Below are 15291 nucleotides of genomic sequence, written 5' to 3' on the forward strand. Positions count from 1 at the left end.
CATTTTATGTGATGTCTTCATCCTCTGAACTGATGCTGTAAGTGAGTCTGGGTAACTTGAGACACGGATCTGAGACTGTGGTGGTGTATAAGATGCCCCATCTCACACAGCAGCTCCAGGAGATAGAGCACTAAGTCACAATTCCTCCCCTACTTTCCCCTTGGTCCAGGGGGTTAGTGGGGGAACTTGCTGCTGGTCGATACCAGCAGAAAATTCTGATGCTCTCCCTGCACCAACCAGAAAGAGTAGGAGGGAGTGGAGCCACAAGTCTGTGCACTCCCTACATTCCCTGTCCACCTTGTGCAGTGGAAGCAGTAGATGGTATGTAGCACCTGTTTACATCTGTGAACCCTCACTTAATGCCTGGGTAGCCTGTGCAGTGGAGTAATGGGAGATCTTACCCCCATCTGACTCCCCTGTGTAAGTGGGTAGTCCAAATCACACTCTAACCCATAAGCAGCATGTCCTGCCTCCAGCAGAAGCACCACTCCCTCATTTCAGCCAGAGTAGCAAAGTTATTTTATGGGGAAACTGTCCTTCAAGTCAACACAGTGGACAATCCTACTAAAACCCACTCTGTAGTTTGTGGCTTTGTGATGGACTGCTTTGGACATATGTGTAATATGTGCGTCTCTGCTGCGTGGGATTTGTCAGATGTGATCTATTAGCACAGTGGAGGAGCTGCTCTCACTGCACTGATATAAAGCTATTCTTAGGCAGCTGATTTCTGTTCCTGTTGCAGAGCCGGCCCACAACATTTTGGTAACTGACGCGGAGAGCTCAAATGATGCCCCCATGCCCCTTCGCTTGAGCCAAAACTTTGAAAGGTCTCAATTCTGCCTTCTTCCTGTTCTACTCCTCTCATTGTACTACTCTCCTACCTACTCCAATAAAGGAGAACTAAGAACTTAAAGTGCCTTGTTCAAAATTTTTTTAATAACACTTAACTTTCAAATGCCTGAACAGCAAATGTAACTTTTCTTCTCTGCATGGTAAACACTGGCATTTTTATCTGTTTGAATAATCAAAGTGGTGCTTTCCGTGCCTTCTTGGTTGCAAAGATTTGAACTGCTTTCTGAAGGTCCACAGTCTGGGCCAGCTCGTGCTCTATTGAGATGGTTGCAAGGCTGACCAGCCTGTCTTGTGTCATTGTGGAGCATAGATGTGTTTTTATAACCTTCAGCTTGGAGAAGCTGTGTTCTCCTCTGGCAACTGTTACAGGAAGTGTTAGAAGTATGCGCAGCAACAAAAGCATTTGGAAAGAGGGTAATCATCTTATTTGTGCACATATATTCCAGAACAGCCTTTGGAGTTGATCCTGCTGAAATGTATCTTGAAAGGGCTTTCAGTTCATCACCTAAATCACTTGCATCAATATCGCGCATGTCATCATGTGTCTGTGGTTGTAGGGTTTTGTTATGCACCAGGGAGGGAGAGGAATTATTTAAGCTCAGTACCAGTGTGGACACAAGAACAAATGGATATCAACTGGCCATCAGGAAGTTTAGACTTGAAATTAGATGAAGATTTCTAACCATCAGAGGAGTGAAGTTCTGGAACAGCTTTCCAAGGGGAGTAGTGGGGGCCAAAGACATATCTGGCTTCAAGACTAAGCTTGATAAGTTTATGGAGGGGATGGTATAATGGGATAGCCTAATTTTGGCAACTAATTCATCTTTGATTATTAACAGGTAAATATGCCCAATGGTCTGTGATGGGATGTTAGATGGGGTGGGATATGAGTTACTGCAGAGAATTCTTTCGTGGGTGTCTGGCTCATGAGTCTTGCCCACATGCTCAGGGTTTAACTGATTGCCATATTTGGGATTGGGAAGGAATTTTCCTCCAGGGCAGATTGGTAGAGGCCCTGAAGGTTTTTCACCTTCCTCTGCAGTGTGGGGCACAGGTCACTTGCTGGAAGATGCTCTGCATCTTGAAGTCTTTAAACTATGATTTGAGAGCATCAAAGGCTCAGACACAGGTTTGATACAAGAGTGGGTGGGTGAGATTCTGTGGCCTGCATTGTGCAGGAGGTCAGACTAGATGATCATAATGGTCCCTTCTGAACTTAAAGTCTATGATTCTATGTTGCTTCAAAATTTGCCATCAATGAGTTGATGCAGAGAAAAATATATAGATGCTTTGAGTTACATGAAAAAATTCAGCAGCCTCACTAGAAGCTGATGCTGCATCACTGACCACCAAGTTTAATGAATGAGAACTGCATGGGACAAAAAAAGCTCGAGGGTTTAATTCTCAGATCCATGTCTGCACTCCTCTGTTCTTTCCTCTCATGTTGGCACCATTATTGTAGGCCTGACCTTTCATGTCAGCTATCGCAATTCCCATATCTTCCAACTTTTTAAGAAGCACATTTGTCATACCAGCTCCTGTAGTATCATCAATGTCAATACATTCTAGAAAATGCTCTCTGACAGTCACTATTGCAGGGACATTTTCACTAGGTTCTGTTGTTTTTACAAAACGCACCATTAAAGTCATTTGTTCCGTATGGCTGATGTCAGGTATGCAGTCCAGAATAACAGAGTAATAGCTTGCTGACTTCAGATTTACCACAATCGTCTGTTTGACTTTTGTTGCCAGTAACTGTATGATCTCATTTTGAATTGTTTTTCCAAGCTAGTGGTGTTAGGGTGACCCAGATGTCCTGATTTTATGACAGTCCCAATTTTGGGGTCTTTTTCTTATATAGGCTCCTATTACCCCCACTCCCTGTCCTGATATTTCAGATTTGCTTTCTGGTCACCTTAAGTGGTGTGTGTACATTTCTTAGGTGGTGACTCTTCTTAGTTGCTTTTGGAGTACAGCGTCAAACTTAGCCATCAGCTCCATCATTTTAAGGACGTTTCCATTGCTTGGCACAGACAGCTGATCTGAAGTGCCAGGCAGTGCTAGGTTTTGGGTAGCAAGCATTCTCACAATGGCAATGAGCCTTTTCAGAACATTTTGCCAGTAAAGAGACTCTGATTCAATCTTCTCTTGATGCTGATCATCTATGGTGGCCTTTAACCTTAGTCTCATCTCAAGCTCTTTCAACTTATGGAATGCTCTCTGGTGATTTGCTGCCTTCTCATGGCATGCCAGATTTCTAGCCATATTTTTCCAGTCCTTTGTTCCTGTAGAACCCAATGTGGCTGGAACATTAGACTGGAAGAGTTTGCAACAAAAACGGTATGCAGCATTCTGGGTTTTTGAGTACATAAGCCACGGCCTCTCCACTTTGTCACCATTGGGAATTTCACACCAGTAAAGTGTCGGATGGAAACGTCTATATTCATTGTCTTTGGGGAACATGAAATTTTTCACTTGCTGTGGCCCATGCACTGCAAGGAAGTCCCTCTGGCTACTGCTCAAATGGGTCCACAGTCCTGGATTATCTAGACTTAAGGAACTAAATTCAGCAGCAGCTGTTTCTTGCGCCTCCACCACACTTGTCTCTGATCTACACTTTTCTTCAGGAATGTGTATGGTTACATCCATTTGAGATGGAGATATGGATGCTGCAGTAGCTGCCAGGTCACCTGCACTCTGACTAACTGGAAGATCAGGCATCATCCCTTCGCACTCAACATGCTCACCGTGCCGGAAGGGCTCAATTGGAATTTGGTGCTATCTCAGGAGAGCTCTTCTGCCTTAGGCTAGAAAAGCTGTCCTTTGTTTGCTTCTTTTCTGATGCCCTGCCCCAGAGGCATTTTTCTTTCTTTTTCATTGACTGCTGTTTTGTGACAGTTATATAGGGGCCTCAAACTCAATTGAAGGGGACAAATAAGAAGGAGGCTGGTTGCAGTGCTAAGTAGGGAAGTGTCTTAATGGGCCTAACTGCTCTCTATCTACTTTCGTTGACGCCTTTCTCCTAAGATGGGTTCAGAGAACAGCAGAGAACAGGAGCTCCTGAGAAGCGGGTGTCAGTCAGTCCAAGGCTCCTGGGGTCTAGAGAGGTACATTAAGAGGATCCTCCTCCTCTCTCTCCCTGCAGCTCCTGCTTGCTTTTCTTCATTCCCTCTCACTTTTCTCTCTGCCTGCTGTTATGTCTCTATGTGTCCTCCTTCCTCAGCACAGCACTTCCACCACTTTGTGCATCTAGAGCAGAGAGAATAATATGTCACCATAACAGACACGCAATTTTCTACATTCTGAGTCCTAGTGGCATCCCCCACAGTCTCGGCAACCTGAGGCGTCCACCTCGAGTTCGCCTCAAGGTAAGGCCAGCCTGTCATGTTGGCTGCCTGGACACAATAACTCAGCTACTGCGTGGCTTATTAAATTGGAGTCACATATCATGCAATCCGGCCAAGTACGCTTTGATGATCATTATTCTAATACTGAGACTCATTGTTGAATAACTCCCCATATATCTAATTGTTTTTAAATCCTAGACATAGAAGGGGGCCATGGGGTTTTACAAAACAGTTCTCTCCTCTCCCCGGTACAACAAAAGAACTTAAATGTAGAATGAGCCAGGTGGCTAAAAGGTCTTTTGCTCTTCCTGACTGTTTCTGTGTGCATTTCCACTTGATAAATCCTCAGATTCTCCTGTCAAATGGCTCTCTCGTGCAGCTCGGTAGTGTACTGCACACTCTGATGTGAGCACAAAGCATCCTGGGCACTTTATGACTACACAGTGTTTTGGAGCATGACTTTCGTGGCTGAATACCCACTTTGTCGATGCACCCACCGAAGCTCATGCTCCAAATGTCTGTAGTCTATAGTGCCACAGGATTTCTTTGCTGCTTTTACAGATCCAACTAACATGGCACCCCTTTGATGACTTGACACTATCTGATGTGACTGCTACGAGAAGGAAAAATTACACATGGCGTGTGTTGTTGTAGGATGAGGGGTAAGCGCAGAGGAATCTCTTCCTCTCAATTTCCCGAATATCTCTGGCAGTGTAATTAGCAGTTCTATATTGATATCTGAGTCCAGGCAAGAGCTTGAGGGAGACCTATGCAAATGAAACTAGGCAGCACAGGCTATGTTTTGCAGTTGGGAACTAGAGAGACAAGGAGAACTTCAGAGTCTGTCGGAATCTAGTTGGCTTGAAAAAAGATCCTGTTTATATTATTACAAGTCAAGAAACTGTTCCTTCCTCCATCACAAAGGCAAACTACATCCTCTTAGCCCAGCCTCAGTGATAGGGAGCAGGGGTGACTCTAGGTTATTTTGCCACCCCAAGCACGGCAGGCAGGCATGACTTTGGTGCTTGCCTGCAGAGGGTCCGCTTGGTCCCGACGGCATTCAGCGGACCTTCGAGCAAGTGCGGTTTGGCCTGCGGGGGAGGTCCGCCGAAGCTGCGGGAGGCCGCCGAACGCATGGGGGACCAGCGGACCTCCTCAGGCATACCTTGGGAGGTCCACAGAAGCCGCGGGAACCAGCGGGCTCTCCGCAGTGCAATGCCGCCGAAGGCAGCCTGCCTGTCGCCTCATGGCGACCGGCAGAGCGCCCCCAGTGGCTTGCTGCCCCAAGCACGTGCTTGGTGTGCTGGTGCATGGAGCCGCCCCTGGATAGGAGGGGACCTGCCAAATGCACCCTTCTACACACTAAGGTCTGAGGGGTCTGGTCTTCTGACCTGAGGGTGTGGTCGTATCAGTGCTCCTGTGCATATGCTGAATTTGTCACATACATTAGAGAGGGGTTCATATTATACCTTTTAAAAAGGAATAGCATGGTGTTCTAGAGCGATGAATGACATGCATCCGATGAAGTGGGTATTCACCCACGAAAACTCATGCTCCAATATGTCTGTTAGTCTATAAGGTGCCACAGGACTCTTTGCTGCTTTTACAGATCCAGACTAACACGGCTACCCCTCTGATAGTTAATTCTGAGACTTCCTAACCTGACAGCATGGTCATGCAGATGTCAGATGGGAATACACACGTGCTTGTATTATTCCAAATGACTTTGAATCCTGATTCAGTTCTCTGACATCACAGTTGTTATGCAGATATCATTCAAATTAGCTCATGCCAGGCATCTTTAGTACCTGAAATCCTTGAATGTTGAGGTCAATCCAAACCTCCATATCACCAGCAAGGTTCCCGGTGCTAAATGCTCAGCAACACAAGCAAACTCATCTGGGGGCCTGATTCAAAGCCTATTGAAGTCTATCGAATGGCTCCCATTGAATTCAATGGGCTTTAGATCAGGCCAAACAGGGTCACATAACCCCCCCCCAAAAGACATTCCTCAGGTTTGCCAAGCAAAGGAACTTGGGCTAAAAATAATTGAAGACAATTGAGAAATGAGCGAGGGCTTAAACAGCCTTCTTTAGGGCTCCCAAAATTCAAAGGGTGACATTTGAAAACAACAACATCTAAACGAGCACGCATTATATGCAGTTTCAGGCCTTAATCCTTCAAATACTTATACCTGTGAGTAACTTTACATGAGAGTAGCCTACTCCTGTGTAAAGTTGCTCAGGCGCATAAAAATGTTTGCAGGATCAGAGGGTTAGGTGCTTATTTTTGAAGATATGCCCCCTCAAAAGTCTGTGGTTGTAGGGTTTTGTTATGCGAGCACCTTATTGCTCCATCCCATAATCTCCCTGTATGATGCCTGAAAAACAAATTTCTATGACAGGATCATTTTGGGGGGTTGTTTCTCTATAATTCACTCCTTATTTGAGATGATGATTTTGCAGGTGACCTGGTATGCACTAAAATCACTGCAACGCATAGAATTCCTCCTGCTAGCATTCCATTAACTCCTCTCCTTTTGTATTTCTGAGACCATAGTTGAGATACTCTGATTTCGGTTTTCTATTCCGTCCCATTCACTCTCACAGAATATCATTTATTACTTTCATGGCTCTAACAGCACCTTAGATATGGGTGTACAGAGATGACTGGGAAATTCACCCAGATCAGTTGTGTCAAAAGCAGCAATGGTAATTACAGTATTGCCAGTGCAACGAGAGATAAGAAGGGTACTGTCATATGTGTAATGGCAGAAGCTGATCACAGAAGGCCATTAACTGCTCCCACTGAAGCCAATGGCAAAATTCCCATTGATAGAGTGAACATATTTCCCTATGCTAAATACAGGGCACCTGGTAAAATTACTCATTTTCAAGTGAGTTCAGTGACAATCAGAACTATGCAGTATAAACATTCAAATTAACATCAAGTTGACTGAGCCCCTGTGAAAAACAAATACTGCATAGTGGGATTCTTTTTATTTACTTTCTTATCTTTAAGGCTTTAGGGTTCACAAGGGGAGAGGTGACACATACGCACTCTCCTGTACATCTCTCACACACGGGGGCGACTGACCTGGCCCATGTCTTTGCACAGCTAATCTCTCTCTCCCCCTTGCCCCCAGTTGGAAGCAGCTTGTCCTTTCCTGCTCATCCCATGTCGCAGGACAGATAACACCTCCAGGCTGCTGCTGGCCACTGACATAACCCAGCTGCCTTCTGTCTCCCAGCTACAGAGCGGGCAAGAAGGGGTTAAGCCCTAAGGGTGCATTGTGCACCAGGGCCCAGGGAATCTGATTGCAGAGGCTTCAGCAAACCCAGTCAGACAGGTGGCTCAGCAGGGGAGGAGAAGGAACCAGAGTGGGAGAAGGAACCAGAGTGGGTGGGAGAACAGGGTGCTAAGCCCCTGCCCCGGGGGCTGCTGTGGAGCCTGCAGGTTCGGGGCATGACCAGGCTGGAAATCGCTTCCCCCCCCCCACTCCAGAGCTGAGCTGAGGGGCAGAGATGCTTCACTGTGCTAGTGCTGTGCAGCGGTTTGGCACATGCAGGACTTGGCTCCTCCAGGCTGGTTCCCTGGGCCAGAGGATCTTGGGCTTTCCCGAGGCGCCGGCCCATCCTTAGAGGTTTCTAAGGTCCAGCTTGACAAAGCCCTGACTGGGATGATTTAGTTGGCGCTGGTCCTGCTTTGAGCAGGAGATTGGACTAGACGAACTCCTGAGGTCTCTTCCAACCCTAATATTCTATGATTCTATGAAGGAACCTGCCAGCCAAGCTGTTGGTGAGCTGAGCACTCCAACCAGGGGCTGCTTCTCTGCACAGCACTGGGAGCCAGACATGCCCCACTGTGGGAGAGGGATATGGAGGAACTGTGGAGCTGAGGTGTGTGTGAAGGGGCAAAGCAGGGAGAAGATAGCGAGAGGGGGAGCACGTAAAGGGCTGATGGGTGTGCACTCACCAGCCACCGCAGCTCACAGTGCACAGCCAGTGCCGTCCGGAAACGGGATGGGGGGCAGGGTCCTGCTGGCCAAGAGCCAGCACGCAGTGGGGGCTGTGTTGATGGACCAGCAGGGGGAGTGGCCAGCTTTGCCCCGTCACCAGCCTTGCACACCCACCCCCATCATTGGCCACTGGACACCCCCGCCCCACTCACCACTGATGGGTGGGCAGCTGGTGAGTCGGGATCCAGCCAGCACAGGACCCACCAGTACTGGTGGGGGCAGGGGGAGAGATAGAAAATATGGGAAAATTTGTCTGTTTTTTTAAAAAAAGTCAAGACACCTGTAGTCAGGCTTGCAAATGGGACATCTGGTCACCCTGCCCATTGAACTGAATGGGAATAAAATTGGGCCCATATTGCTGGTGTTTCCTTATGAAGCAGAACATAATAAATGTAATCAAGGCATACTGTAGACAGTGTCTCACTCCCTCAGACTCCTGGATTATCTGTGCTGCTGTGTTACAGCGTATATCCGACCCTGGATGCAGGTGGCACTGACTGCTGAATAACTACCTAATGCCAGAAAGAATTGACTGTTTGTGTCTCTTTGCAGCATGGTACGAAGGGTCTGACTGTCAAAGCATTGAGCACTGACAATATCAGTGGGAGCCCGTGGGAGTTGTGTGGGGCTCATTAAATCAGATCTCCTGTAAATGTCTATAACAAGGCTAACCTTGAACAGCCCTTTCCAGTTCTGGGTATAAATACAGAAGAATGTATTTTTTCAGACCAATAAGTAAATAAGGGGGACATTTTCAAAGGCACAAAGGGAAGTGCCTTTGAAAATGCCATAACCCCACTGGCAGTCAATAGGAATTGGGTGCAATACTGGCCTCTTTGCCTTTGAAAATCTCCCCCTAAATATTTTACAAAAATACAGCTATATAGGACCAGATTTTCAAAACAGAACAGGATCCACATGGGGCCAGATTTTCAGAAGAGCTCGGCTCCCACTAAAGTACCAAAATGAGAGCTCAGTAGGTTTGGTGCAGGTTGAGTACTTTACCCCACATGCACATTTTCCATAGCAGAGGTCAGCCAGCCACAGTAATATCCCAGTAGAACCCACTGGGGTTGTGGATATATTTACCTCTGTTTTTGCTTCAGCAAGGGCTGATTTTTTGTGATTACATTTAACAGCCAGTGAAAGGGGGATGGAGGAGAGAGAAAAAAGGAAGAGAAAAAGGGGAAATGCATCTGAGTGGCAGCAACACAGGTCGCCTGGCAAATCTCACTACAAACAGGAGAGGTTTTGGAGAGATGAGGCTGGGCACTAGCAGATAATTGTTCTCTCATCAGTGCTATTTAACTTCTTTCATCCCCAGCTGAGCACTGCCTTTGTCTATGGACTTTAAACCTCTCCCCTCATTTCCTTTCATTCTCTCGTATGTAATTCCCAGCTGCTGACCGAACTCTAGTAACTTGCGCTATTCCTTTGTCGCCTTCAACCAATCCCCTCCACCAGCACTACTCAGATGAGCTGGCCTTTCCATAATAATTAGCTCACTCTCAGGCCCTAAGTGATTGTGCAATACATATAGGCTTGGAAGGATTAGATTTGTATTGGTAAATGTCGGCAAACATTGATTTTTCTGCACACGCACAACTGACACAAATATTTCTATTTAAATTTACAGATAGACAAGTAAGAAAAATTCTGCTTGAGAACTTATTACAGTTTGATTTCAGGATATTTATTTTGTATATTTTGACGTGATGTTGACAGTCTGTGTATTAATGGTTATAAAGCTTTAATTTTTTGAATCTCAGCTATTGCCATTACATAATTATTGTCTGACCACCTCCCATAAATTTCTGTGAAAATTTAAAATTGATAAAAACTGAAAAAATGCTTGAAATCCATAATTTTACACAACTGTGAACATTTAAATTGGAAACAGAAATTGAAAAAAATGCTTCAAATTAACACTTATCTGTCAAAATTACAAAACAAAAATCTAATACTGTACTGAATGTCCTCTCTATTTACACACACACACACACACACACACACAGAGTCTATGACAACTCTCTAATTTCAGCATGTGCATTGTATCAGTGAGATACGTGGAATTTATTTAGGGTGGCATTCTGGCTGGACAGCCAAAGTGTTGGGGGAGAGTGTTGCTCAAGCAATGGTAGCTGGAAACATGCTGCTTGCAGAAAACAGAATGTCGTTTCTAGCCTTGGTGGTGGTGGTGGGGTTGTGCTCATGTGTGGTGACTAGCACATCTGTAAAAAGGTTCAGAGTGTGCCAGCCTCAGAACTGAACTCCAAGCGCTAGTGACAGGGGTGGGGGTGGAGCAAGAAGGACCTTAAACAGACTTCCAGCAAGTCTCATCAGACCCCTTTTGGGGATGCTGCATCAGAAACCCCCTCCATTTATCAAGCAGTTCTATCCTAGAAGTCTCTGGCAGGGGAACACTTGGGGGCAATGGCCTTCTGCATCCTTCTCTCCTCCCACCTCACAACCACCTTGGGAAGGCCAGGGTCTGACGCTTCAGAGAGACCTCAGTTTAAAAACCACAAAACACAGTAAGTGCCATTGCAGTTTACCTTTTCTCGTCATGTCTGTAAGATGTGGAGGTCCGGCCACTGGTCCAAATAAACATCTTAGAGGATTGCCCAGTGGTGCCTTTCCTTACTGAGGAGGTCTTGGAGGGATGACGGAACGACCTAGAAGGAGAGGAATAGTCTCTGTCAGTATTCATTTGACCATGTTGTGTCCATCGTGCTAAGTTCCCGGGCCTGGATTTCTATCCACTTGGCAGTGCTCAGTGGGTTCTGGTCCGAGGAGGTGGACCTTCTGATTATTCGAGGAGATATGTAAAGTAACAGAGATGCCCTCTCTGTTCCCTTCCAGGAGCTTCATCTTCTACTTTTTTCTCTCTCTTTCATTTGTTTTGCTAGCACTGGCTCACATCAGAGATAAGATGTCGTTTCCTTGCCTGTGCTTTACTGCCTGGACAAACGCTTGCTTTGCTGTTGGATCACACACTCTGGAAAATGAAAACTTCACCTTGGAGTGAACTCCAAGCGCTGGCTAAACAATAGGCTGGAATCTTTTGCTGTTCCCATCACTTTTGCCTGCTTTCCTCCCTGGCCCAAGACCTCTTGATACATTTGTTCGAAGCAGCTATAGGTTTTAACTAATTACGTGAGCCCATGGTGTATTCAGAATGCATTGATCTGCCACCAAACTCGTAGTTAAATCTAACTGCAGTTACAGTCCCTCTCCCAGCTGGCATTCTGATTGGCGCGGCTTGAGAGAATCATAGCAACTTGACTAGGTGCTCCATTGATGCATGCAGAATAAATGTTGAGGACAGTTTGTTTTCCTTTTTCTATTGCTCATATAATGGATTAACTCTTTGATCGCCAGGATTCTTAGCTGGCTCTTAGGCACTAATGTAATAAACATGATTAATAAGATCAGGCGAAGACCATCCACAGGCTGATCTTTCTGGTGAGAGGCTCTGCCAGCATTATACCTTTTCCCCAGCATGTCAACCTGATGTATGTTAATTAAGAGGTTACGTATCTGTTACAAGTATCAGGGAGTAGCTGTGTAGGCTGTATCCACAAAAACAACAAGGAGTCTGGTGGCACCTTAAAGACTAACAGATTTCAGTCCTGCAACCCTAAATCAGTCAAAACTCTCAGTGGGTACCGTGCCTGAGTAAAGACAGAGTTGCAGCACCTGGAGCTATTTATTCTTTTGGAAGTGTATCTGATATCACTACAGGCTTTAAAAGGATTTATTGTTCCAAACCTGCTTAGCTGATAGAGTCATGGTTGTCTTAGAAGCAGAACAAGGACTTTGTTTTTTAAATGGGCTCCAATTAATTTCCTCCTACTGTCCCCTTAATCTACACTCCCTTCAGCAAATGCTCCCACTCTAAGATTTGTGCTTTCTTTCATACCCCCAACCCACTGCCAGCCTGGCACAACCTCCCACTTCATGTCTGCCAAGCAGGCTCTCTGTCCTCCTCCTGCCATAGCTTCTTCCTACTGCCTTCTAATCAGTGATTTCCCTAAACACTCCTTGAACACAACTGCTGCACAGGGCTTTCTCTTTTCTGTGGCAGGGCATGATACCAGTAGCATTTCATTTTCAGAGCTTAAGATTTAAAGAGGGGGGAAATGTAAAGGAGTTTTGATCTAGGGATTTGGTTTGGACTCACTCCTCTCTTTTTTAATTCATCTATACTGAGGTTTGCCAGGATTCAATTTACTTCTTTATAATTTTGATGGATGTTTATTTTTAAGCAATTTTTTTTATTGATTTAAATTTTCACAGTTGTGGGATTGTGGTGCAGGAGTTGTCAGACAGTTATTTAATGACAGTAGATGTTGAGATTCAAAGAGTTAAAACTTTTAACTGTTAAAGCATAAATTGTCAACCTCACCTGTCAAAGTATACAAAGTAAACACCCTTAAATCAATCCCTAATAAGTTCTCTAGAAGATTTTTTTCTTATTTTGCCTATTTTATTTATCAACTGAAATATTTTTTGTTGCTTTGTGTGCATATGGTAAAATCAGCGTTACTAACATTCACTGATAAAAAGCTAATCCTTCCCAGCCTAACTATATCTCAATTGGTTCTGAATGCTTATCCATACAAACAGGTGACTTAATGATGCTCAGCATCTCACTAGATCGGGCCTTTGACTGTGAAGTCCCTTTGGGCAGAGGCCATAGCTCATTCTATGATTTGTAAAGCACCGTGTGCATTTATCGCACTACAGAGCAGGACCTAATAATAAAAATGAAATAGTCTGGATTCTAAGTGTCTTAATGTAGAACTTTTTTTATCTCAGTGGCCAATCCCTAGCTCACTGAGAAATAAACTCAGCTGTTTGTGGTTTCCAGTGAGGGTGTAAAAAAAAATGCTGTCACGCCACCATCTACAAAGTCACACAAAGGGCTGATTCATGTACTTGCCTAGCTGTGAACCTGGGTGAATGCTCAGAACTGACTGAGATGGATTTGGAGGGGAAAAACCAGAGCTGGAACTGAGCTGAAATTCAGCTTGGTGCGTGAGAGGGCTGGAATCCAAATCTGGATTTGGATCAGAATTTCACAGCTGGACCCCGTCACAGGAACAGGGCAAACAAAAATCCTGGGTCTTTTCACCCCAAACTTTGCAAGGAAGTGGGAAGGAGGCTTGAAATTTAGAGAGATGGAGGCCCTTCTCTAAAAACCACCACCAAAACATTCTGCCTATTTAGGCTTTGGGTAACACCATAAAAAGCTACAATGTACCAGTGAGTCGGCCTTTTGGCAAGTGCTCCGTGCCCCATTGTTAGCACTGAGCACTCTCAAAATCACACTGAAATGAATAAAATCCATCTGTGACTCTGGGGCAGGGACCATCTTTTTGTTCTGCGTTTGTACAGTGCCTGGCACACTAGGATCATGCTCCATCACTGGGCTTCTTGACACTACCACAAAATAAATAAATAATCTAAGTCTTTGTATCACGCTCATGAGTGGACACAAATTAGGCAGGAAAGGGAGCTCTTTGCACCAGCCAAAGAGGAGGAAGAGCACTGCTTAAAGGAAGAAGAAAGGAAGATGTGTTCTCCCAGTCTCCTTACTTTAACCCCTGACGCTTGTCACTGTGGTATCTGAACACCTAACCAGTCTTTTCTTTCCTTTTTACCTAAGCAAAAAACCATAGTCAAGTATTAGAGGAACAATGTATAAGAAAAGGAAGTTGTGACTAAAATAACTATGGCTTGGAGGTCAAAATAGTAGCTACCAGCATTTAATCAGGGCACGTCTAGACTACGCGCCCTATCGGAGCGTTAAAATCGATTGCACGGGGATCAAAATATCGCGTCTGGTCTGGACGCGATATCTCGATCCCAGAGTGTGCTTAGATCGATTCTGGAACTCCAGCTAGACGACCGGACTTCCGGATTCGACACGGCGAGCCGCGCGGATCGATCCCGCGCGGTGAAGACGGGTGAGTAAATCGATTTTAGATATTTGATTTCAGCTACGCTATTCTCGTAGCTGAAATTGCGTATCTAAAATTGATTTAATCTCATAGTGTAGACCTGGCTTCAGTATGATGACCCATTAAGGAGAGTTTTCAAGCGGTCAGCATAGGTGCTGGAACTAGAGGTGCTGGGGGTGCTACTTCACCCTCTGGCTTGAAGTGGTTTCCATTATATACAGGGTTTACAGTTTGGTTCAATGGCTCTCAGCACCCCCACTGTACACATTGTCCCAGTGCCCCTGGCCACCAGAGTAGAGAACTTGGGATACAGGACTCCTGGGTCCTATTCTTGGCTCTACTACTGACTCACTGTGCAGCCATGGGTAAGGCATGGTGTACATTAGAAAATTAGGTCAACATAAATACGTCGCTCAGGGGTGTCACAAATCCACACCCCTCAGTGGTGCTGTTAAGCTGACCTAAGTCCCTGTGTAGACACTGCTAGGCCGATGGAAGTGCAGCTACTGCCTCTCTGGGAGGTGGATTACCTGTGCTGATGGGGAACCCCTCCCATTGGTGTAGGTAGTATCTACACTGATGCACTAAAACGGTGCGGCCGTGCTGCTGTAGCATTTTAAGTGTGGACAAGCCCTGTGACACTCAGGTTGACTAAAATGGCCTCTAACATTGGGGACATCAGCTAGCAAACAGAAAATCGTGGCATCCAGTACCATATTTAGTGTCCACTTTTATAAACTGAGACCTGGCCCTCTGCCCCTCAGTTTACTCAGTCTGTTCATATGAAGCAGTTGTGAGGACTTATTGAAATCTTCAGGAGGAAGGCCTCTAAGGTTCTGTTCACACACAGTCCTATCACTCCTGTTGGTGTCACTTGCTGAACGGTAAAGTTACACATGGTGTGTGAACGGCTAAAACTAAAAGTACTGTAATAGGGCAGCTGAGTAATGCAGCTTGACCTACTGGACGCTGTGCTGATATAGCCTAAACCACTGCTATAGTCATTGGGAGGCCTGGAGGAGCTTGGTTATCACAGACTTTGCTCTAAACTAAACACAGCTGAGCATACTGTCGAGGTGATATACAGCTCATGCTGCCTGCATTGGTT

General features: G+C 45.5%; 1 protein-coding gene across 6 annotated transcripts in view; it reads right to left on the minus strand.

Annotated features, from left to right (window-relative positions):
* Positions 1–15291, minus strand: part of KCNMB2 (potassium calcium-activated channel subfamily M regulatory beta subunit 2) — a 259867-nt gene that overhangs the window by 21310 nt on the left and 223266 nt on the right. For all 6 annotated transcript variants that reach the window (XM_032783533.2, XM_032783519.2, XM_032783527.2 and 3 more), the window contains one exon: positions 10773–10892. In XM_032783533.2, the coding sequence (XP_032639424.1) occupies positions 10773–10892 (120 nt within the window). The remainder of the gene's footprint in view (positions 1–10772; positions 10893–15291) is intronic.

Source organism: Chelonoidis abingdonii, chromosome 8 (genome assembly GCF_003597395.2).
Source record: "Chelonoidis abingdonii isolate Lonesome George chromosome 8, CheloAbing_2.0, whole genome shotgun sequence".
Lineage (NCBI taxonomy): Eukaryota > Metazoa > Chordata > Testudines > Testudinidae > Chelonoidis > Chelonoidis abingdonii.